Source organism: Juglans regia, chromosome 7 (assembly GCF_001411555.2).
Source record: "Juglans regia cultivar Chandler chromosome 7, Walnut 2.0, whole genome shotgun sequence".
NCBI lineage: Eukaryota > Viridiplantae > Streptophyta > Magnoliopsida > Fagales > Juglandaceae > Juglans > Juglans regia.
Window position 1 is genome coordinate 3,213,978 of NC_049907.1, and position 26,623 is coordinate 3,240,600.

Sequence of the window (26,623 nt, forward strand, 5' to 3'; positions counted from 1 at the left end):
TATTTTTCTGGTTTTGGAACCATTTCCCATGTTTGGGTTTTGTTTAAAGATTCCATTTCTTCTTGCATTGCAAGCTTCCATTTTTTAGCCTCTTTACTAGCCATGGCCTCTTTAAAAGACCTTGGTTCTAACTTAATTATATCATCAGCAACAGTTAATGCAAAAGCTGTAAGCTCAGCTTGCCCATACCTCTGAGATGGTCTTATAACTCTTCTTTCTCTGTCTCTTGCCAGATTGTAAGAGTCTCCCCACCTTGAGTTTTATGCTTTGTGCTTATACTCTCAGTTTTTATTTTATTATCCTGATGACAAGGAGATTCTATTGATTTCTTCACCTCAAGTTGTATATGAGTATTGGTAGGTTGCTTTCCTAAATTTTATGGTTTAGTTTTATGTCTAGCCATTTGCCCCTCGTTGAAGGTCACATCTCTATTAATGATACATTTTTGTATCCCAGATTCATCTATCCATAGCTTATAGCCTTTAACACCATTTGGATATCTCACAAAAATGCACTTAAGTGCTCTAGGTTCTAACTTGTCAGTTTTAGTATGTGCATAGGCTACACATCCAAAGACTCTTAGATGGTCATACCTAGATGGTTTTCCAGACCACATCTCTTGTGGTGTTTTAAAGTTTAAAGCTGAGGAGGGACATCTAGTTATCAAGTGAACTGTTGTGGTGGCAGCTTTAGCCCAAAATGATTTTGATAATCTTGAGGTTGACAACATACACCTCACTTTCTCCAAAATGGCTCGGTTCATTCTTTCAGCTAAACCATTTTGTTGAGGTGTTTCCCTCACAGTTTTATGCCTAGCTATGCCCTCCCTTTTACAAAAATTATTAAAATCATTGGATAGATATTCTAGGCCATTATCTATCCTTAACCTTTTAATTTTCCTGCCAACTTAATTGTCAACTAGAGTTTTTCATTCTTTGAATTTGGCAAAAGTATCACTTTTATTTTTCAGAACATATAACCATACATTCCTTAAGTAATCATTAATAATGGATAAGAAATACCTTGCCCCACCATGTAAGTTGACCCTTGCTAGCCCCCAGAGATATGAGTGAATGTAATCCAAAGTTTGCTTGGTTTGGTGTACTGCTGGTTTGAAACTAACTCTTGTTGCATTTCCAAAAATACAATCCTCACAGAAAGGTAGTTCTCCCAACCTTTCTTCCTCAAGCAGGCCTTGTTTTTGTAATTCTTGAAGACCCTTTTGACTAATGTGTCTCAGTCTCAAGTGCCATAGTCTAACCTTGTCTTCTTTTTTGTTTTGCACAGATGAAGCCTCACCAATGAGAGTCTTGCCTATCAACATGTACAACCCATTTCTTATAATCCCCTTCATTACAATCAAAGAATCCTTGGCAACTCTGTACGTTTGGGTAGTGAGAAGTGTTGAAAATGTTTGTGAATAGTAGTGAAAAAGTAATGAAAAAGTAATAATAAAATATAGAATAGTAGTAAAAAGTAGGTAAAAAGTAGGTAAAAAGTAATGAATAGTAAAAAAGTAGGTAAAAAATAATAATAAAGTAAAGAATAGTAGTGAGAGTACTTGAAGTACTCTCACTTGCCAAACATCAATGTACCAGATTCTAACTTGAAAATATAGCCAGATTTGTCAAGCATTCTTAGAGAAATCAAATTTCTCTTCAGTTCAAGTATGTATCTTACTTCTTGTAATAACATTTCCATACCATCGAACATTCTTAGCCTAACAGTCCCAATTCTCATAATCTTACATGTTTTATTGTTACCAAGAATTACACGTCCTTCGTTCAGCTCTGTGAATGTTTCAAATATTGTCTATAAATCATTTTTCGATTTCGTTTCAGCCCCTCCGTTTATTTCGCACCATCTTCCCTTCCTCACGGACTGGTTTTGCTCGTCGATCTCGTAGACCACGATTTGCATTAGAAGTGCTTCAAATCTAAAACACAGTTCAAGCATCCCGTTGCCTGCTTGAGGTAAAGTTTCTGAAAAAATTCTCCCCGTCGCGCCTCCTTTTCCAAGTGGGTTTTGGGTATGCTTCAACCTCTTCTTTCTCAATCTCTCTATTCTCCTTTTGATAAGCTATGTAAAAATTTTTAGTGGATGAAATCTAAGATTCTCGAGCATGTTGGTATGATTTTGGATTTTTTTTTTCTTGTGCAAATTTGGGGATGCTCGAATATTTGGAGTTTTTTGTTTTATTTTTCTTGGTCCAGCAACTCGCAACACTTTTGGAAAATTTGGATGCTACCTTATTGGAAAGTTTTATTTTTCTTGGTTCAGCAACTCGCAACACTTGTTTTATTTTAAGGTTGATGCCTTGAAATCGATTTCTTCCCAGTTTGCAGGAAGATTTGGTTGGGAATTTTTTTATTAATCGGTTGACGACTTAGAAAAATCCTGCGTGGTTGATTCTCCGACATGACCAATTTCAGTTAGGAAAGAATACAGATTTCTTTACATGATTTCCTTTTCCAAAGATCCCGAGCATGTATTTGTCAACCTTTTAAATTTGCTACAAGGTGTATCTGCTCTTAATTTTCCTTTGTTTCACTGAAAGAGAAACCGTGGCAAGCCACCAAGTTGAAAGAGAAACATATCTTTGTAATCTTTCTAGTCAAGGGTTGTAGCCAAGCCACCAAGTCCCTAAACCTCATTGGTTTCAAGCCTCTAGTTCTTATGAATGCTTTATTTAGTGCCAAAATGAGAATTTGGATGATTGGTTAAAATATTCTGCTTATACTTTCAAGCATATAGTGTAATGCCAACTCTAAGGTGTACCTGCTCCATTATTAAGCTTAGAAGATTGTACCAAGCATATAATGTAATGCCAACTTTAAGCAAAGCTCTAAGATGATATGGAGTATGCCTACTTGTAGATTATTTAAACTCCGTATTTCCTCTGTTTTCAATTATAGTACCTACAGATATTGTAGAAACCATTTTAATTTTTGCCTCTCTTTTTGCTGTAGCTAGATAAGGTATTAATTTTTCCCTATGTTTTTGCAGTAGCTAGAAACCATATCAATTTTTGCCTCTAATTTTGGTTGAGTTTTTATTAAAACATGAGGTACTTATCATTTAGAATTTTACAGACTTCTTAATTGAGTTTGATTGAGTTGCATGATCCCAACTTTTTTTGCTTTGAAGGATGGATTCACAAACCATGGAGGGGGGAAGAGTATTCTGCTATGTGAACCTTTCTAAAAAAATATTGTGAATTTAATGGAGTTATATGTCTGAAAAATGAACTCTGAGACAAGCATTCTTCACGTGGAGTTATATATGTCTGCTCTTTAGATTTTCTTACTCATGCTTGTTTTCATTAGTGGGGAGTTGACTTATATGTTAATCATATTTGTAATCGTATAAGGTGTCCTCCACTTTCTTCCATTATGAGTAAAATAGTATTGATTCATCTCGATTCTATATTATATGAGTATAGAACCTGTCCTTCATTGAAAGCATAGAGAAGAGGATTCAAAGTACTAGCCAAATGGGCCTGAGCACCGGGATTCCAAGTGTACTCTCTGGATTCCAAGTGTGAAATAGTTTTTTTAGATATGTATGCGATGCTTGTCTTATTTACTTTTGAGATATATGCAGTGGTTTGAAGGCACAAAAACTCTTCACCACCATCAAAAAGTTGTATGTTGGAATCCTTGTTTGGTTGTTTTCACATTTATAATCAAGGTATGCCACAGTTATGAATCTATGATAAGTTAGATGATGATCGTGCAGGTCAAACTTGCATCATTTCACAACAAATACTTGAGAAGCGAGAAGATAGGAAAGAGATTATCTGTCTCGCAAAAGGGAGGCTTGAGTTGGACCAAAGGAGAGAGGAAAAGGAATTATGAGGATGGACCAAAGTTTTGAATACCGTTTCGGTGACCGTTTCAGTTAAGACATTGGAATAAAATATTTCTGTACCGGTACCGTTTCAGGTATTGTTTCGGGATAGTCTATATATAGATAAATTAATTGTATATGTATAAATTATATATATTTCAAAATAATATCAATGCAAGTCTTAAAAATTTAAAATACATATTTATAAAACTCAATAATACTTATAAGTTCTCAATCTAACTATTAAAAAAAAATAATTACTCATCTTCATCACGAACATGAGAGTAGGCATTTGATTTTCAATCCTCGAGAAAATAGAATTAAAAAAAGTTAAAAAAAATAGTCTTTAGATGTGAAAATTAGAGTGAAAATTATGAAAATACATTAAAAATACAAAAATATAAAATTTCGGCCAGTGCACCAGAAACCAGCCGGTATTGACCAAAACACACCAAAATGGTATGTATTTGACCCAGTACGAAACCCCTATCTCAACCCATATCGGTTACTGTCCGGTACGGTACCTATCGGCTGATATCGGTACGGTATTCAAAACATTGGGATGGATACCTCAAGTTTGCCTCCAATGCAACAAGAGTATTTCCATTGTATCCAATTGGAAATACTTGAGAAGAGAAGGTCTACGAAACCTTGATTGAGTTTGGCATGGGTTGCAAATGAAAGTTTTTTAACAAGGTACCAACGAGCCACTTTTGGAAGTTCTATTTGATTTGTTTTTGTAAATGTATATGTAAAAGTTTGGTTAGGATTATGTGACTAAGTTGATAAGTTTGTATAGAATTAGGTGACTAAAATAATAGAGTTTATCTTATTATTAAATTAGTAATTTTGGATGAATATAAATTATTTAATGACTTTATCTACGACAATGTTAAGTTTATCTAAGAGGTATTAAATGTTGTTTAGATAAGTTATAAGTGGAAAAATCGAGTCCCAAAGAATCTGCACTTATCCAGATAAGAGGTTGTTCTGAAATTTGTTATTGCAGTGAAGAGTTATCACGAAATGTCAGCATTCCATCAGGAAACGACTTTGTGACCGTCAGTAGAGTCCTACTGCAGATCAAATTCATACCAGACTCATTCGGTTAGCAGAGTCCTACTACATATCAAACTCCTATCAGATTTGTTCTGTCAACATAATTCTACTGCAATTGGAATTGATTTTCAGATTATTTATTTAAGAGATCCTATTGGTTAGGATTTTACTTATAAAAAAAAAAAAAAGAGATCCTATTGGTTAGGATCATTAGAGATTCAGATCTGCATATTTTCTAAAGCACTTTCTAGTGCATATTTTGATGAGAGAATTCCTTGGAGAATTTTCATACTGTTTCTCTTAGAGAGTGGTACTTGAGTGTGAGAAAATTCTCTTAGTGTTTTATCTCTCATTTTGAGTGTGTGCATACTCCATGTTGGAAAATTGATTGGTCGAGTTTCAGTCATTGGAGTTTTAGGAGAAAAGTCAATATTTGAAGATCGTTAGAGGTTCGCTGCTACTGCGGTAGAAAACAAATGAGTCATTTTTCTGGTCAAGTAAGAGTGTCAATTGACAAAAGTTTTGTAATTAAATTTTACTTGTAATTGATTTTCAAATTAGAAAATTGACTTTTCTGGATTTGATTGCTCCGTAGGGTTTTTACCTTTAAATAGTTCTTTATAAGGTTTCCTTTCGATACCAATCTTGGTGTTATTTATTTTATATTATTGTTTAATTAATAAATTAATTGCATCCATAACGACTAACCAATTTGTTGAATAAATTTGTAGATATTTTCGCTGCATTACAGGGGTACTTGGGTTATTTCAGTAAAGAACACAGCACAAACCTGGAAGCCCATGTGTGAATGCATATTGACTAGAGCACACCACCAGTAGATAGTTATATTTTGATTCTTTTTTGTAAATAAAGCAAGGAAAGTTGACACTAAACCGTGGGTGGTTACTAACTACAAGGAAGCTGCCACTTTAGAAGCAGCTACTTTATATTTATATTTGGATCATGTGTTCTCTTTTTTGAAATTATGAGGGTGGCACACTAAACTACCTTGTATGAATATTGTGGTGTATTTTGGATGTATGAATATTAATTTCTGAATATTGTGGATGTATGTATTCAAGTTGTGAAGCTTCTGTTGTATGCAAATGACAGGGTAGTATCAAGGATGTATGTATGGACTGTATATATGCAAATGAATAGAATGTATATAGGTTGTTGCATGTGTGACCACAATGTCTTAACATTAAATGACATCCAAGTCTGTATATCCTCGAAGACGTGCAAGAACCCCATGTCTAACTTGAGTATTTCTTACTATATTAGACGTGCAGGAACTACTATGTAATAGATTATGTTAAATTTAAATTGAGTCTGACATATCATTTATTTTATAAAATGTCAAGTGGGCCGTATTTGAAGTTAAATAAAATATCCATACTTAATTGTACATATAATTTATTGAAGATAATTTATATCTTGTACAAAATAAGAATATAACATTAGGCTAAATATAGTAAAATGTAAAATACAAGTATTTAATATTGACTATATATTTACCATAAATGTTTGATTAGATCTGATTGGAGTTGAGAATGAAGTCCTTGATCTCAAATTTGATGATGACATTGAATGAAGTTGAAAAATTCATCTGTATGCTCATAGGACACAAGATCTTGGGATATTTCATTGTTTTGTTCATAAACAAAGTCTTCTACTCGAAGATATGAATGTCGCTCATTTTCTACATTCATATTATGTAAAATTATACGTGCCATCATAATTTCCTTTAGCGATTGTCGATAAAAAAAAATAGTGCAGGTCCACGTACAATTGCAATTATCTTGATAATATTCTTTTGTAATTATAAAAAATGAATATTCTCAAAATATGCACAAGAATATCTTAAGAATATTATTTCACAATTATTGAAAATGAATATGCTCATAAGATATTTTGAGAATATTTTCATTCTATAATCTCTTCTTTTTATTTTTTGAATCAATTTAAATTTTGATTTAGCTTATAAATTTGAATTAATCTAAATAGAACATAATTATATGATATTGTATATGATGATATATTATTGACAGAAGATATTTAGCTTGCACAAAATTAGGAATTACCTTAATTTTAGGACTCAATCAAATTAGTCTACTTACTTTATGTATAACTTTCTATACTTAGACTCTTGTACATCTATTTACACGTAAAAAGTTGAATATAAAGATATCAAATTATTGAGCAAACATGTCTCCTTCTTGTTTTCTAACATGGTATCAACTTAATACAGATCCTCCAACACGCTGCCCATGGCCTCCTCGTCCAACCCCCCCTCTTCCCTCCCCTTATCTCCTTCACCCTTTAGACTCACCAAGCTTAATCCTTGTCAATGGTCTTCTCATCGGCGACAACTACCCAAAATGGCAAAAAACCATGATAAGAGCTCTCAATGCCAAAAATAAACTTAGTTTTGTTGATGGCACCCTCAAGCCCCCTGATTCTACCATACTTGAGTACACACAATGGAGCCAAACCAAAGACATGGTTCTGACCTGGATTCTTAACTCCATTAGTCATTTCCTTGCCAATTCCCTCGAGTATCATACCGACCCTCGTGATGTTTGGGTCAATTTCTCATCTCGTTTCTGTTATGGCAATAATGCCTGTATCTACCAACTCAAACGTGTCATTTCCTCCCTACAACAAACCACAAATTCAGTTAATGACTATTACAACCAAATCAAACATATTTGGGATGAAATTGGCCATTTACAAAATAACATTGACCTCAAAGCTTTACAACAACAAGCTGACGATGAGCACGTGTTCCAGTTCCTACTCGGCCTCAATGGTTCCTTTGCCCCTCTTCGCACCCAAATCTTGGCCATGGATCTCCTTCCACCCATAAGCAAAGTTTTCTCTATTTTGTTTTAGGAAGAACAACAAAAGCTACTAAACATATGGACCTATTCATCAGAAACACTTGCCATGGCTGTCCACAACAGTGGGTGTCCGAAAGTTCCTTCTAAGCGCACAACTTGCAGGATGGAGGGCCATACCCGCAACCGATGTTGGACAGTGGTGGGTTACCCACCTGGTTGTGACTTCTGCTCCAAGCCGCGGACCTCCATTCTCGGTCCACCTCCACCAAGTGCGAATCAAACCACCATCACACCTTCGGATTCCAGTCCAGTCCCTGGGTTATCACAAGAGTTGTACCAAACGCTCCTTCATCTACTCAGCCCGTCGCCCCCTCTAATTGTTTTCTCTTCCAATTTTGTTGGTAACCTCTTCTCCCCTCAATCTACATTCTCCTTCAATCGGCGTCTCCATTGGGTGGTAGATAGTAGCGCGAGCCACCACATTTGCCATCACAGAGAAGCTTTCACCAATCTACAAACCCTAGCCTCTCCTCACTCTGTTCACTTACCCACGGGCCAAGATGTCCCGGCCGAAAGGCTGGGCACTTGTATCATTTCCCCTTTTTAAATTTTAACTAATGTTTATTTTATTCCTCTTTTCTCCTTTAATTTATTATCTGTTTTCTAAATTGCCTTCCACAATTCTTGTATTATTATTTTTTCTTCTAATACTTGTTTATTTTAAGACCCACAATCGATGAAGCCGATTGGAGCGGGTGATTTATGCAATGGGCTCTACGTGTACCGTCCCGACCTCCCTGTTGTTTTTGCTACTCAATCCATTGCTAATAAGACCTTATGACATCAACGTCTAGATCATCCTTCTAGTTTTATCATTCCCAATATTTTTTATTCTCCCTGTATTCTTTCTAATTGTGATGTTTGTGCTCACTCTAAGCACACAAGACTACATTTTTCCAATCATGCTAATAAAAGTGTTTCTCGCTTTAATTGTATTTTTTGTGATATTTAGGGTGGATATCATACTTTTTCTTTATGTGTGGCTCATTATTTTCTCATAATTGTTAATGATTTTTCTCGCACAATTTGAATATATCTTATGCGTTTTAAATCTAAAACTTATACTCATTTAACGCATTTTTTTGCTCTTGTCCAAAATCAGTTTAACATTACCGTTAAAATCATTATAATTGATAATGAACAATAATTTCTTTCTCATCAATTTCAAGCATACCTACATAATCATGGCATCATTCATGAACATACATGTGTTGAAATTCCCCAACAAAATGGGGTTGCAGAACATAAACACAGGCACCTTTTAAATGTTGCTCACAATCTTCGTTTCCAAGCACACCTACCTCTCTCTTTTTGGGGCGATTGTGTTCTCACTGCAGCATATCTTATCAATCGCACTTCCAGTCGCATTCTTTAAAATAAATCTCCATTTGAAATTCTTTTTTATAAAACACCCAACTACGAACACCTTTGTGTGTTTGAGTGTCTCTGTTATGCACAAACTCTTAATACTCATAGTGATAAATTTTCTTCTCGTGCTACTAAATGTGTATTTCTTGGTTATCCCAGTACTCATAAAGCATACAAACTCTACAACCTTGACACCGAGTCCATTTTCTATTCTCGTGACGTTACATTCCATAAATAATAATTTCCTATTCAGGATCTCCTAGACATTTCCTCTTCCCTTTCTCCCATCGTTCCTCTTCCTGTTCCTGAACCTGTTGTCCCTACTTTTCCACTCCCTCCTTACCATCACCTATTTCTCCACCATTTGGCTCTCTCGTTCCGCATCCTTGCTGCACCATTGTTCTGCCTGCCTATCTCCACGACTGCATATGCCCCACCTTACACACGGAACTCACGACATCTTCACCTGCTACACCGGCTTTAGGTACTACTCATCCTTTATATGTTTTCCTCTCATATTCTCGTTTTTCTTCCTCACATATTATTTATTTAACTGCTCTTACCTCTTGTATTGATCCTTCTTGCTATTATGATGCCATCCGCTATTCCCATTGGCGCGAGGCCATGTCTACTGAGATCCTTGCCCTAGAGGATAATTCCATATGGACTCTTGAATCTCTTCTTCCTAGTAAAAAACTCATTGGATGTAAATGGGTTTTCAAAACCAAACTAAAGGCTGATGGATCTATTGAGAGTAGGGGTGATTAACGGTCCGGTCGGACCGACCGGACCGACCGTTTCGGTCCGGACCGAACCGGACCGAGACTTAGACCGGTCCGGTCCGGTCCATATTTTAGAGGACCGAAATCATTCGGTCCGGTCCACGGTCCACAGTTTTTTCGGACCGGACCGAATGAAAAATTAAAAAAAATATATTTTTTATATATATTTTATATATAATAATTGTACAATTAACAATATAAATTTTTAAATATATTATTAATACTTGTTAATATTCTATAAATTAACAATATTTTATATATATCTTCATTTAACCTATCACTATTAACAATATAAAATTTTAAATATACTATTAACACTTGTTAATATTCTATGAATTAATAAATATATAATATCAATTAGTTAATTATATAGTAATTATATAAATTAATAATATAATTTTCATCTAATTTATTATCATTGACCATATAAAATATTTTTTTATTGAGTTTGTTACATAATCCACATTAATAAGTCACTTAATTTAATTTAGTATTTTAAATAAATTTTTTTATTAATTATTTAAAAAAAAAAAAAGGGCGGACCTACTAGACCGGACCGGACCGGACCGGACCGATAGCTATCGGTCCGGTCCGGTCCCTTTGGGTGTTCGGTCCGGTCCGGTCCGGAAAAATAATGGACCGAAAATTTTCGGTCCATCGCCGGACCGGCCCGTTTGCAGCCCTAATTGAGAGGTACAAAGCTTGGCTAGTTGCCAAGGATTACACTCAAGTTGAAGGCCTTGACTATCATGAGACCTTTGCTTCGGTTGCCAAAATGACCATTGTCCGCTGCTTATTGGTAGTCGCTGCTACTAAAAATTGGATTATTCATCAACTCGACGTCAACAATGCATTTTTGCATGACAATCTCGATGAAGAAGTCTACATTAATCCACCACCCAGATACTGTACTAAGAGGGAGACCCGTGTCTGTCAACTCAAAAAATCCTATATGGCCTCAAGTAAGCCTCTTGCAGCTAGTTTTTTAAACTAATTACTGTGCTTCTTGATGCTGATTTTCATCAATCTCAGGCAGATCATTCATTATTCACTCTTGTTACCCACACCAGCATCACTCTTGTTCTTGTTTCTATTGATGACATCTTGGTTGCTGGCAATGATATTTCTCAGATCGAAGTTTTAAAGCGAATTCTCACTACCAATTTTAAAACAGAAGATCTTGGCTCTTTAAAATATTTTCTTGGACTCGAAATTGCTCACTCTCACAAAGATATCTTTCTCAATCAGCGCAAATATGCTCTCGACATACTTTCTGATAATGACCAACTTGGTGCTTGAACCGCCTCTTTTCCTATAGAACAACATTTGAAATTCAACAATCAAGATGACACTCTCCTCCCTGATCATTGTCTTTATCATCGCCTAGTTGGTCACCTCATCTACCTGATCATCACTCGACCTGATATTGTCTATGCAATCAACATTCTCAGTCAATTCATGCACGCTCCTCGTGTCCCTCACATGACTGCCGCTACTCGTGTTCTCTGTTACCTCAAAGGGAGTCCCGGCCAAGACATTTTCTTCTCCTCTTCTAGATGATATAAAAAAAAATAGATAAATTGATGTATGCTATGTTATAAAAATTAATATATAAAATAGAAAAAATGAATTTTAATAATATCTTTTAAAAGATAACGAAGAACTTGTTGGAAATGCTATAAGATTATAAGCTACACAAGCCTTTCAGAGGTAAGACTTTGGAAGGTTATCATTTTTTTTTTATTTTTAAGCTTCGAAGGGTATCAGTTATGTGTGGATGAGCTTATACTTCCAATTTTTGGCCCCAATATGTATATATTCTTTCCCTTTTATCTTTGCCTTAAAAAAAAAAAAGGCAACGGTACCCAACAAAACAAGAGCAACCACGTGTACAAAGATTTGATCACCCTGCACTCTCAAAATCATGAATGCACCTCACACGTGGCAGCCTAGCTTGCAGATCAGAGCCAACAATGTCACGTGCTATGATACAGAAAAGAAATAAGAGTACACCCGTTTCGATTTCACTGAGCAATAAAATACACCAAAACCAATAATTTCCCCACTCAATATGGGTAGTAGCAGCCTCCGACCTCACACCATTAAAGGCCTATGGTTGCAACCTATGAAGTAAGATACCTCAAAGTCCGGATACATATGTTACTAATAATAGATAGAGAAATGAACACCGTACAATCTATATGAAAAAAATAATAAATTATGAGAACTAAATGAAAAAAAATTAATTTTTTAATAATAAATTTTAATTTTTTTTAAAAATGATTGTACGACGTTTATGCATTATCTAGTATTACTATATTATAAGATCTAACTTAATTTAGGTTGCGTTTGAATATTGAGTTGAGTTGAGTTCTTTATAAATATATATTAGTAGGTTAAGATGGTAGAATGAGTTCTGCGAGACTTACTTAAGATGAATTTAGATGTGTTTGAATGTTAAGATAAATTTAGATGTATTTATGAAAAATTGAAAAAAATTATGAGTCTCACATATAAAAAAAATTTTGAGTTGAGATGAATTTAATTATTTGAGGATTAGTTATTTAAATATTAAAATAAACGTAAATCTGAACGAACTGAGCTAAGATTAGTGCATAACCAAACCATCCAACATGGTCCATCCAAAAGTCTTTTAAGTTTCAATTACCATTTGCACTGCTGATTACTGGACACAGAGAAAAATGGCATCTGCCTTTCTTGTGCTCATTGCTCTAGCCATATCTCACGGTTCAGCACAAGGGGCTGCACCATCGACAAGCCCCAACACAAGCGCTGGAACCCCGGAGCCGGTGCCGCTTCCCAAAGCAGCAGAGGAATTCCTCCAAGGACACAACCAAGCAAGGGCAGCAGTTGGGGTCGGCCCACTAAGCTGGAGCTCGCAGCTAGCCAACGCCACGAGCCTGCTTGTCCGGTACCAGAGAAACAACATGGGCTGCAAATTCGCAAACTTGAGCAGCAGCAAGTACGGCGGAAACCAGTTATGGGCAGGTGGCCAGATCGTGACACCAAGCATGGCCGTCGATGTGTGGGTGAAAGAGAAGGAATACTATAACCACACCGACAACTCGTGCCTGCCGGATCATCGGTGCGGCGTCTACACTCAGGTGGTGTGGAGGAAGTCTCTGCAGTTGGGTTGTGCTCAAGCTACTTGTGTGAAGGAGGACGCCAGTCTAACGATCTGCTTCTATGATCCTCCGGGGAATGTTGTTGGGGAGAGCCCTTACTAGCTAGAGATTTGTAATTAGAGATTTCCTTTGTGAACTTGGGATCTGGTTTTAAAGCTTCTTGCATGGTTATGGAAGCTTTGATGTGAAATAAATGTTTGATGTGCAAGTCGTTATCTTTAAATTGCAATAATCCGAAAGTCTTTACTTGCAATTAGTATAGCTTAAGCATAAGAAAGAAATGGTAGGAGAGATTACTCAAATTGTAGAGCAAAGAGAGAAAGGAATGACCAAAATGTGATTCATGTTGAGTTATACTAGAACTTGTCTGGGCACCATAAAAGGCCGATTAGTGAGCTTATTATTATGGATAAAGATCCTCTCAAGTCCATATTAGAATTTGAGTATTTGAAGAATGAGAGAAACATATACATGAAATGATCAGAGTCTGCAACATTTCTCGAGCATTTAATACTGTCAAGAAATTTACATATACATCAACAAAAATAGTAAGATCCATTCACGTATATATCTATGAACATAATCTGATGCATTGATCATCTCTCTACGGGAGAATTTCTGAAGATAAGAGTCTTGATGTCTTCAATCTCCTTATTTTAAAAAATGTGATAAGAAAACTGTTGTTAGCCGGGCCACCGTAAACGGACAGATGATAATAATTGAACCAAGAGAAAGAGAACCTCTTCCTCCATTTTCTTCTTCACAGCTTTCAGTCACAAGCATTAGTGTGTTCACGTGACTATATCCCCCATTTTAATTTTTGAAGAGATTTTGATTAAACACTGTCTTATATCCAACCTCCTGTCACTGTACTGTTTAATTTCACAAAACAAAACAAAACAAAACTCCTATTGAAAATGACACAAGTCGGAGTAGAAATCACAACACTTCACAAGTGCTAATAACTTTAGATCTGTTATTAATTGAGGTTAAAGTTAGATGGTGAATGAGAATCTAACTTGTATGCTTTCGACTCGGTTTGTATAAATTTGTATAAATTCGTACAATTTTATTTTTATTATCTATAGTATCATTGCCTTAAATGAATGCATAAATATAAAATAAAAAGCGGAGGGCAAAGAGTAGTCATGGTACAGTTTAGACTAAAAAAAATGCACCCTGAAACAGATTATTTACATTTCTTAATGCAAAATCTCCCTTCTTTCACAAAACTACAGCAATGTAGGATAACATGGCCAGATGGAGATCACATAATGCGAATAACCAAAGCCATAGATCAAACTTGTATCCTCCCTTTTCCAGCTTCACATTCTACTTTGTACAAAGATAATGGTAATTTCTCCTAGTTTACAGTCTTATGAACATTGCATTCTACCCCAAGTATTAAGCAGCAGGCAATGCAAGCAAAATCACTTAATCAGGTCTTTAGAAATCAAATACCGAAAGGTGAAGTTGTGAGGAACCCACTCGATGCTCTTGCGAGATTTCCCTATCTTACATTTCTTGACACTCCTCCTCAAAGATGCGGGTAACGACTGTTGGATCATCTCTATCACTCCAGCTGGACACAAACCAGAGTCCTTCACAAATGACTCAACCATCTTTGGTAAAAGGATTTTATGATTCTTGCTTACACCAAAGGTAGCTCGAATGTACTCTTCTTTTGCAGCTTCCAGTTCTTGAACAACTCTCTTGGGCATGTACACACGAACCTAAACGAAACAAAAAGACTAAAAGATTAAAATGATTCCCAGTTAGTAGCAAGTCTTACCACATTATATGATAGCAGTTCTATCCTTCATCATATGTTGAATTTGTTTTAACTTTTAGATGTTTACGAGATAGAAACACTGGTGCAGAACTTGCATAGTGTTTCACACCACCGAATAACTTTTTTTAGGATCCAAGCATATTTGTTCCAAGCCCTCTGAAGAATAAAATAATTCCTACATACTTTCCTCATTTTCTTGTCTTTTTCCCCCCTTTTGGGGGGGGGGGGTTGAGGGGGTGGGTTGGAGATGGTTTTTTGTTTTGCAGCAGATTATACTCGGGAATAATAAGCATCTGTACAGAAGAAGACATGAGAATGAAATGATGAAATGATTCATAAAACCGAAAAACCATAAAAAACAAATAGTACCGCAGGATCAGAATGGCTTCCCGAACAGAGAGCAAAGTGTAAAAGAGGCTCTGGATGCTCAATTGAATATGCTTGGCGTTCATCTCCAGATTTGAATTTCGATCTTGAAGAAAGTAACATGCGAAGCCACTACAAGCACAAGCAAGCTTTATAAGCCCCACTACAAATATGAATTTGGAAGAGGCTCCAAGGTAAATTACAAACTGAAAGGAAAATAAAGTTTAGTTGTCTTGTGGAAAATATTCATAAATTTGAGCTCCTACTGAGGTGAGCGAAAATAAATAGGAGGATAGGCTTAAGAACTGCTATGCAGCAAAAATGTTTTTATGTTTATTAAGGAAACTTTAAAGGCCAGCAATCGAATCTAAGACAGGATCATTCCACCAGATTCGAATGAAGAGCATTCAGAAAAGATGTTAACACTAATGAAACCAAAGTTTTGGGATCCACCTGTCCAGGACGAGACATTCGGCAACCTAGAATAGAACTCTGTATGGTGTCTGGACTGATGATGTGACCCCCAACGTTGTATGCAGCCTGTTTTGTACAAATTTGTAAGAAGACAACTAATCACAATGGATATACTCCTACATGACCAAGGAGGCTCATCCTACCTTTAAGAGTAGAAAAACTCTCTTGACATTGTTCTGTGGAATCCCATAAGCCAAGTACGCCTATTTGGGAACGAAAAAGTTATTACGTTTCACATGCATCAAATATAGAGGTATAGAAAGAAGTAATCAAAATAAAGTTTTTTTTTTTGGTAAGCTAACACTATGAAGTTAACATGTTTATTGATGAGAATCATTACATGCATCACCAAAGCATTGTGTATGTTAATCCAGAAGGCTAGCTTCTCTTCATGTTTCAACTTCCTAGGATCTACTACTTCTAAGCGGCAGATAAGTGACCTGCAACAGAACAACACATAATCATAAAGAAAATCACAAGAGACTAGAATTCAATTGAAACACTGGTATTTTTTTCCTCTTCCAATTGAAATTTAGCACCATTGGCCTAAGATTTTTCTCGGGTAAACATGTCCAAAGCTTCACCTGAAATTCTGTATCAGGTGTTCAGTATCACCCAGTTTTTGACCATCTCTGTATATCCAGGGTACTTCAACCATTGTGCTGTATGGTCCACTGAACTCCTTGAGTCCTTCCACATGGAAAGGATTATCTAACCGTACATCAAATGATGAGTTATTCCTGAAACCAGGACTCCACATCTCACACTGATCTCGTGGAGAAAATGCACTCGTTGATGACATAGATGAATTGGGAGATGAGAGGCCATTATGAGTCAATGGTGGATCTGCCAGCTTGCAATACAAGGCTGACATACACTTAATCATGTCCTCAGAAAGCTTGTTAGGTGTCTCTGGAACATGATCAGAGATGCGGGTACCAAGATGCTCTGCCAGACTGACTATATTTGATGAAGTATTCTCAGCATACTGTAGAGAAGAAACTGAAAGTCATAATCCACAGAATGTCTAACTATTGCAATATATACTTATACATGGATTACATGACCTTCAAATGTTTATTGCTCCCCACATACCAAGATTATTGGAATTTAAAAACCATTTCATCTATAAAATAGATTTTTTTGGAGGATGGTACCCTGCACTTTTATTGATAACCCAAACTAGTGCAAAACAAAGTTCAGTTATCTTATATTGTAAAAATATAGAGTAGCTTGAATCCAGCCCCCATATAGTTTACTCTACTTTGTATCATAATATTGTAGCAATTGCAACAGGATAGCCAAAAATGCATCTCCACATCATGTCAAAATGACATTTTTCCATCATTTTATCCCTTATCAAAGGAAATTTGAAATTAATGTGATTATCCTTCTCCTTCGGGGAACCAATTCTAAGGCATATCATGATGTTATGTCACCAAAAGCAATTGGCAATATCAAGGGAGCCAAGCTCCAATTTGAGAAAGTTGGATTATGTGATTGAACTTAAGTTACCTCCATAATGGACAAAGGTTGGGAATGGCATGCACGTAATGCCTCTGCTGGAGGTGAAGTTCTAGTTGAAAACGCTGAAAATTGGGATAATGAGGAGTGACAGCGATGAACATCAGAATATAATAGCTTCTCTTCTCGACCAATTCCACGGGATTCCTTGCCAGGATTGTCAAGTGATTCACAAGCAGATTGTACTGCTGAACTTTCCCTCTTTGATGTAATATCAGGCCTGGAAGCTTGGGGAATCCTCCCTCTTGATGTATTTATAGATGATTTTAATCTTTCATCCGTGGAAGATGGAGGTACAGAGGATATCTGTTGATCAAATGCTTTCCGGTACAAGGAAAGAAGATATTGCTCCAAATACACGACTTCCAACTCTAAAACTGCAATTTCCTTTATTAACTCTGTGGCTGGCTGGAGACATCCAAAAGTAAAGTTAAAATGCAGTCTGAGAAAAGAAAATGCAGCTATGAGGCAAAAGGAAAACCAAATCCAGAGTCAGTAAACAACACTGGAATCATACATGACTCTGGTTAAAAAAATAATGACTAGAATAAAACCATAAAACTAGTTAACATCAGAGTCCAAGATTCATAAATCCCAAGAACCTTTAAGAAGTCGGACAACACATGGTGTCGATTTAGATGGCATGTGGTGTCTAACATACTTACCCAAAAGAAAAGAATTCATTAAGAACTATCAGTAGATATTGACAGTTCAAAGTTTTTGTTTTGTTTTTCTCAGGTAAATGAAATTCTGGTTAAAAAAAAGCAGCATTACAAATAGAATCCAAAATCTCAAGATATGGGAAAACTACATCTAAAATGGTGGCATTGCAATTAACTGATGTAAATAATTTGCATCCTCTCTGTCTCTGTCTGTCTGTCTGTCTCTCTCTCTCTCTCTCTCTCTCTCTCTCACACACACACACACACAATGCTTTTCTTGTTTGTAAGATGTAGAGTACCTTGGGCATTAAGATTTCAGTTGTCTTCTCATGAGAGGAAGACCTATAACCCAATGACTTTTCTAAAGCACTGCGGACCTCAAATTGGTTCTTTAATCCCTTCTCAAGTTGCAGAATCTGCATGGAAGATATTCAACAAATAAGTAATTATAAGAAACAATGACTGTGAAGCTGGAAGCTATTCTCAACACACTGCTGAACTAATCCATAAGGCCCATAACCCAGAAAATGGATTAGACTAAGCTTTTTGAATCTTCTAAACATGTTTATCAAGAAAAAAAACTTGAACTCTATACCTCTTGCCTCAAAGAATTATGAACTTCAGCCTTGGCAGATTGTTTCTTCTTGGTTTTAATATTTTTTAAGTGCCCGATATCCTGATACCAGGCAAAATCCATAAATTAGAAATCCAAGTAGCTTGTGAAATTATATATGCAAAATTAACTGAGAAAGATCTACATGAGAGCCATACAAAATGGTAATTTCCTTAGTAAAAGGTGTTAACTCAGCTCAACCAGGCCTATACAGCAACTACTGAGGGTCACTTAGGCTGGTTTGGATAGCAAAATCCTCTCATCTAATCGAATCTCATCTCATCTCAATATCCAAAGACCACAAACACAAACACAAACACTTTTCTAATTCAAATTTTCAACTTTTCAACTTTTTCATCTAAAAATTACCTAATCATTATAACTTTCTCAAACTTCCAAACAAAATACAAAAAACAATTCAATTTTTTCAAATCCCAAAACAAAAATAATATTAAAAAGTTATATTATAACAATATTTAACGTTATAAATATTTTTATTCAACTTTTTCTCTCTCATTTCCCAAAATCCCGTAAAACATTTTAACTCAAACCATTTCACTCATATTCACAAACCATTTCACTACTATTCACAGATCATCTCATCTCATCTCACTATCAAACGAGGCCTTATGCTTTGGATGGCATTGTATTGGGGTCATTAAGATGCATAATGGCAAAAATCAAACAAACAATAAGATGAAGTGGATAATTTCTCGAAAGAAAAAAATAGTAACCAATGTTACCAGCTTTATACGTTCAGAGGCCTTAAAGGAACTATCGATGCCATCTTCCTCCACTCTTCTCTTATCAGGAAAGCTGCCAGAGACAGAGCATACACAGAATTAATAGAAATTTGATATATAGCTATTATCCAATTACAAACACAAGCAACTAAAATCTCATTTGTCTGCCACACGGAAGAAGAAGAAGAAGAACAACAACAACTACATCTCCAGCCCCTTCCATTGGGGTCTATTTAGAAATCATTTTCCCTAAGCTCATGTCGAAGGGCGTTCTAATTACATTCAATGCGTGATATTACTTAATAATTCACATACCTTAAAAACTTTGTCAGAAGATAAGGGGCGTGGAAAACAGGTGGGAAACAAATATACAAATTATAGGCAGCGCAATATGTGTGGGCGTGTACATACATATTTTCATGCCTAAAAGCCCAGGTTCAGTCTAAAACAACCCATTTTCACCCTTTCTTGAAGCTCTGGACCTTTGGTTTCCACATCAGCCAGATAATCATCCGGCATATACCCCCTTGGGAGGAATGACTCACATATATGGACATTAACCAAAAGAAAAAGGTGATTGGAGCTCAAATTTCCAATTTTCCTCTATAACCCATCTCAGAAGTCATTCCAGTTAATGCACCTCCGCAAGTAATATACCAAAATCTAGAAAACGTATAAGGAGAATGATAGCTAATTAACAAGAGAACTTAAAAACCCGGCAATAAGATAGCTACCTCTTTGAACGCCTGTGCTTTGGGCTCATTCTCAGTCCAAGCAGTTTAATATCTCTACTCTCCTCAAACCCCATCTCTGAAAATCACCCCAAAACAGAAATCTCAGCGAAACAAAAACATTTCATAGAAGCATAAAAGGAAAAAAAGAAAAACAAGAGCAGCATAACTTCAGAGAGAAAAAAGAAGAAGAGAAAAAAAAGAGCAGAACAGTTACCATTACACTCCAGAACAAAATAAGCAAATGCCCAGATGGAATGAATGAGAGAAAACCGCGGCCCACTTATCCAAAAGACCAAATGACGGTTTTTAGCGACCTCCAATTACACTCAGCTTCCAATTCTCGTATTGGCTTTCAGCAACGCAGAGCTTTAAGTACCCACAAAACGATCATTTTGCTGCTACCAGAGTCTGAACATATAGCAGAGCTGAAACGATGGCACAAAAATCCGGCCAAGAAAACAAAAAGGTGCAAGCTTTTGACCAGCGAAAGCCTTCTCTTTGAAGGGTCAATCGCTATAAATCTTTAAGCTTTTGTCAGGGAGGAGTGGCTTTTTGCGTTAAAAGTAGTAAACCAGTTCGTGTGCTTTTAATTGTCAAAGCGTCCAAAAGCGGACAATTTTCACTCAAACCAAAGATCGGACAAATTGAGAGGAATATGAATTCTGGGTATTGACTGTTGGGAGTGAAAATATATATACATGGCTCTGTTGGATATAACGTTATATAACCATCCAATTTACCACATTCTCTATTCTTGTTGGGAAGCAAGTGGGAGTTGGTGAACGCCAGGTCCAACTTTGTCCCAAACTGCTATGCATAGTATCCTACATGTCGTACGTATGAGGTTCTACTTCTACTGTTTAACACCCCTAAGATACCTTTTTTTTTTTTTTTTTATAGAACCCTAAGATACCTTTCGAGTGTACATCAAATTACATAAATTAATTGTCTCTCTTTTAGTATCAGTTTCTGTTTCTTGTCTGGATGCCAAACATGTAACGATGGTTGTATTGTCTTCCTTTGGAAAAATTAATAAGAAACTTACAACTATTTTTACCATATTTTATATAAAAATAATTATTCTCATCAGTCATTATTCATTACCTCAAATTGTATAAAAAAAATTATCAAATGTGGATTGTGAAGATAAATAGTAATTGATGTATAACAAAATCTTTTATATAATCATAGAATTGTGTAAATAGTTATAAAAATGGTTATAGTCTATCGAATAAAAGAATCTTACCTGAAATTTGTTTTATCAATTAGTCATTAGCCATGATAATTAAACCCATTTAATTAACAAAAACTCACAAGATCCCAAATCATAATTAATCCATCAAATCCCACTACTCTTAATTGTTTATTTGCCGTACGTTTAACGTCCATATTGATGAGAATCATTGTGTTTTTCCTTTTTCCATCAATTAATGTTTTGTCAATCAACTTTTTTAGATCATGACCAATATTATATATACGAACATAGCAAAAGAGAAATATAATGATCATTTTGGGTTGATTAGGGAGTCCACTCATTGAACCATAATTCGGACTGGAGCGTGACTGAAGAGCATTATAATTATCAAACAGATTATGAAAAAAATAAAACTGAGCGATAATCAAAACAGGGCTGAGTCCCACTGTAACTCACTAATAAAAATTTTAGGGTTTAGATCTAGAAGAAAAGCAGGCCGCTCACCTCAAAAGGGATGAAAGGTGACCAGGTGAGGGATAAAGGAGACATTGGATGCTTGAAAGGAAATGAAGTTTCGTGGGGTTTCTCTTTGTCGAAATCTCTTTTTGTAAAATTAGGAGATGCCCAGATTGTCTTTCAGTATCCAAGAGAGTAACGTTTGTCAAAGAATCCGCCATATAAAATATGGTTTATATATAGGCCTTGACCTTTTCCAAGACCTATACAAAAGAAAAAGAAAATATGGCCTGATATGGTGGCCAGTCTCTCCTTTTGTCGCCATACTCACCTACTGATCAGAAAAGAAAAAGCTTCTTTTTCATTGCAGCGAGAGTGAAAGAGATTATTGAAAACTTCTTCTTTACGAAATTCTTTATTGCATACCTTTTTTATTGAGATTGCAGGAAAAGTCCATAGCTTTGCCTATCCACATGACTGTATAAAGCCTGTTGTACTCTAGGAAGTTTATTTTACAACTGAATGAAATCAGGAGCATTTTTGTTAAACAAGCTACGTACAACTAGAGTGGTTGGATATAAATTTGGGCATCTGATTCTTTGAAGTACTCCATCACCAGGGGTTGAAGTTGAAGTTTCTAGTCCCAATAAGTTAAACAAATGAAACTTCTATTTTATCTTATTATCTAATTTTTATAAAAGTCAGGTGATTAGCATTCAATGACAAAAGTTCAAGAAAAACGAGAAGATCACACTGTATATATAATATATATATTTACATGGTTTAGGAGCCTGCAGCGAAGTGATGATCATTTTCAAATGAACTTGACAGACATGCTTCATATATAGATCTATGAAATTATCGAGTCTGCAGCTGTGATATTATCGAGTTGCATTAATGATATTCTTTATTTGTAGATTTCCAAAAAATAACATTTCTTATAACAAGAATCTTATTCACAGAGTTTCATGCTGCTTAATTTTTCTCAAAATATTTCCAGTTTACAAACACAAGATCATTAGATTAGAAACTCATGATAATTTTAAATGGCTGAATATATATATATATATATGTGGTTTAAGCAGATATCTATATGCAGTGTCTTAAAAATCTTTTGTGGATAATAAACAATGCAAAGATACATGCTCACAATCTCCATTGGAGTATTTTGGCTTAGATTTGCGGATTGGCCTGGAAGAGTTGAAAAAACAGGCTAAGTGACAAGTACTTGCATGAAGGTTCCGGGGATTTGAAGGACAGTTACAATATTATTCACTTTTCAAGAAAATCGTACGCTGTGTTCAATGATAAATAAAAGACAAATTAGAAGTGAATATTTGAATTCAAAATTTTTGTTAACATTCTAAAATCATCAGACCGATTGCAAGCTGGCCAGAAGCTGCATGCTTCTTGATCCACTTGACTTTAATTGTATACTCATATATACTTAAGAGTGTTCCATGCACGTTCATAAATATTAATTTCATTAATTTTTTTTTCTTTGTTTGGAAACAGCACCAATTTTGGATGTAACCATGCATGCTGATGATGCTGTTTTTGACAACAACATGAAAAAAAAACAAATTATTCTCTCGTGTAAATAAAAAAAATATTATCTATTAATGTATAATCGATAATATTTCTCCAAGGAAATTTGGAATGAAGTGTTGCTAGTTGTAAGGTTATTGAGTGCCCAAATCACAAATGGTGATTCCAAAACATGAATCAGAATCTATTATATGCGAGCTGAGACGTCTGGCACTGATGCATCATTTCTCACTGGTGGGGGGGACTAAGATCGAGACTGTGCTTCGAGTTAGCAAAAACCCAAATCCATAAAACACGTACGTCCTTTAGTTTAGGGAGACTGTATGCTTGGGTTTGTATGGAATGGATAGTGGTGGGCAATTGGGAAGATGGTGATAGGGTTTATATATATTTGATTGCGTTGGAAAGGTGTTGAGAATCCCACAATTGGAACAGGAAAAAAGCGAACTTTCCAAAGACATTTGGACAAGTGAGTCAATGCCAATCATAACCAGCAAAAGGCATCTCTGCAGCAACTTTTGTCTCCCTCCCTCCCTAGAATAGATTAGATGGTTCAAAGACCAACGGGCAATGCATTGGCTGCATTCCTCCCGGGAGGATCGAAGCTAAGCTAGTTGTGGGGTTCCATCCAACAAATTGTAAGTTTACAGTTTTTTATTTGTTAAAGCACTTTCGGATTAGTTAAAAATTAAATTTAATGAATATTTAATTATTAAAAAGTAAAATATGCTCACATTAAATTAGTCAAATTCTAATTTAGAATTTGGATACAGTGACTTTCAAAATTTTTTTTAAATTTAAAGATTACTGTACATACATCAAATATATATTTTATTAATTATTTTTCTCTCTCTTTCTTTCTATCACATATTTTATCACAATTAATATATTAATTTAATAAGAACATGATTATTAATTAATATATAATAAGTAAAATAATAAAATATGATAAAATTAAATAAATTAATAATTAAAAAAATTAAATATTTTTAAAATTATTAATAATAATGAATAAATGTATAATCTAATGTGGAGATTTGATGTGAATAATCAAAACCAAATTCATCTTATATTATTTTATTATTATATAATGAAAAATAGTTATTCCAATGTAAAGATTTATGTGAATGGAATAGTTAAAAGTTAAATTTCTTTTATATTCATCAAAACTATCCTTTAATTTTGACTAATTCAATGAGAGTGCTCTTAGCATGCCTTCAGCTTCTGACTGTAGTAAATTCTAGCAAAAATAGTCCTCGTTTTGTAATAATTGATCAAGGCAGGCCCCCACGTTACAACAGTACATTTAACATTGCTTGCTCATCAACTTTGCGACAACTTAGATCTATCTTTAGATCACAGAGAAGTAAAAATTAAGAAGAATGATATATTCTAATCACATGCATAGAACACAAGATTAAAAGTGTTTTGATAATTTGAAGAATCTACATCTAGCCATACGGGAACTGATGATTAGTACGTACCAAAGATGGAGTGGAAAGAAAACATAACTCTACACACGTACGTACAGCCTGATCTTAACCACAAAGAAAACATTAATCATGTACTCCAGCAAATGATCAGAAGGCCAGGAGGTTGACAACTGGCCTGGTACGTACACTTGCTTTACCTTTAGTAGCTCCAACCAAAATACCAACCCTCACTCAGGAAAAAAGAAGAAAAATTCCTATATATTTAATTGATCTGATGATCAGGTTAGTGCATAGTTACAGAACTTTGTCTAACTACTCGCAGTAGTACCAATGCATCTGGCGGCCTCTCCCATTTTTCTAATTGGGAGATTCTGATCTTGATCAGTGGTTTCGGCATGCGCATGCAGTACTGACATGAGATTGAATAATACATGATAAAATTGCAAAAAATTAAATAACAATTTCAAATTATAATTCAAGTTTCAACTTTATCCACATACTGTAATATTAATTAATGTAGGTTATTGAACGTGGAGTGCGGAAATTACAATCTCATGCATGATATATAAAAATGGCATGACCACAATTGTCTGGCCAACATGCATCATGTGTATAATGAAATATTGCAACTCCATCCTCAACTCAAAGGACACAATTGCCAACTTTGAAGATCAACACTTGCATGAAAGACTATTAATTAAATAGATTATACAAAAAAAATAGGCTAAAATTAACCAGTTTATTATTTTCGCTTAGATCTAAGTACTTGACATGAATGCAGCAAGTACTTCACATAGATCATGTGAATTAGTTGCAGGACATGAACAACTTTATCCACGAATCATGATCATCAAAAAAGTTATATTCCCACCTAGAGGTGTAAACTCAAACTGAAAAATCGGACTGGACCGGACCGAACCGGACCGGTTTTATCGGTTTTGAACCGGTCCGGTCAGGAACCGGTTTTTAAAATGTAAAAACCGGCCGGTTCCGGTTTCGAGATTTTTTGGACCGGACCGAACCGGACCGGACCGGTTGATTAAAAAAAATAAAAAATAATATTTTTATATATAAGTTTTATACAAAATATTTTTTATATATTAAATATTAATATATATAAGTTTTATATATAATGTATAATTATAAATTTTTATGTGAAATTTTATATATAACATATATATTCATATATGAAATAATTTCTTATTATAATTTATAAATTATTATATAAAATATTAATACTAAATCACTAAAAGTTTATAACTAATACTAATATATAACTTATAACTATATCAATAGTTTAATATTAACACTATTATATAGTCTAATAAGTATAAAACAGTTTTTTTTTAAATCAATTTTTTTTTTTTTATAAACAAATTTTTAATGACAAATTGTAAAATTTACATTTTAAAAAAATCGAAAAACCGGACCAGACCGGACCGGAAACTGGTAAAACCGGAAGTACCGGTTTAGGAAGGTAACCGGTGCGTAATCGGTTTTGAAAAATACAAAACCGGTACATACCGGTTCGGTCCTAGATTTTATCCAAAACCGGACCGAACCGGACCGGTTACACCCCTATTCCCACCAAATAAATTGGTATTTCTGACAAAAATTTTTCACCAGAAATAAGTATTTCTCGCTATATATTTTAATTATGAAAACCTTTTCTGTGGAAGAAAATGTTCAGTGGGATAATTTTTTTCTTACGAAAATTATATGTTTGTCACAATCAAGTACAGTCGGAAATAATTGTTATTCCGACAAAATACAATATGCTCGTAGCTTTAGCCAATATTTTATGTTGCAACATAATTCTGAGGAGCCAGCTACGACAATATATATGTGGCAGGTAAAATTTTATTCCGACACAAACATATAGTAATTGCAACGAAATCACTCGCATGAAAAATCACTATCTGTTGTAGTGCTAGAGCAACTCGATCAATATTATTAATGTAGTATATGTACTTAAT

The 26,623-nt window shown here is 35.0% G+C and overlaps 2 protein-coding genes and 1 long non-coding RNA gene across 5 annotated transcripts; 2 read left to right on the forward strand and 1 right to left on the reverse strand.

Annotated features, from left to right (window-relative positions):
• The first annotated feature begins 1,588 nt into the window (after positions 1-1,588).
• Positions 1,589-5,997, forward strand: LOC108995262. The gene is made up of 3 exons (XR_004801872.1): positions 1,589-1,667; positions 1,842-3,944; positions 4,859-5,997. It is a non-coding gene; the product is annotated as an uncharacterized LOC108995262 (long non-coding RNA).
• Positions 5,998-12,562: 6,565 nt separating this feature from the next.
• On the forward strand, positions 12,563-13,363 carry LOC108995258 (STS14 protein). Its single transcript, XM_018970789.2, has one exon. It carries the CDS (start codon positions 12,664-12,666, stop codon positions 13,207-13,209), a length of 546 nt encoding a protein of 181 aa, XP_018826334.1. The 5' UTR covers positions 12,563-12,663; the 3' UTR covers positions 13,210-13,363.
• A 917-nt stretch (positions 13,364-14,280) lies between these two features.
• Positions 14,281-20,552, reverse strand: LOC108995260. 3 transcript variants are annotated; one of them, XM_018970790.2, is made up of 12 exons: positions 20,230-20,552; positions 20,016-20,091; positions 19,282-19,354; positions 18,521-18,601; positions 18,225-18,341; positions 17,255-17,671; positions 16,324-16,727; positions 16,080-16,179; positions 15,883-15,942; positions 15,719-15,805; positions 15,269-15,397; positions 14,281-14,840 (listed from the first exon to the last, which is right to left on the reverse strand). In XM_018970790.2, the coding sequence occupies exons 2-12, from the start codon at positions 20,087-20,089 to the stop codon at positions 14,538-14,540; spliced, it is 1,845 nt and encodes a 614-aa protein (XP_018826335.2). In that variant the 5' UTR covers positions 20,090-20,091; positions 20,230-20,552; the 3' UTR covers positions 14,281-14,537. The 3 variants fall into 3 exon arrangements, with proteins under 3 accessions (XP_018826335.2, XP_018826337.2, XP_018826336.2); XM_018970792.2 differs by lacking the exon at positions 18,521-18,601; XM_018970791.2 differs by lacking the exon at positions 20,230-20,552 and having other exon boundaries at positions 20,016-20,171.
• Between the last annotated feature and the right edge of the window lie 6,071 nt (positions 20,553-26,623).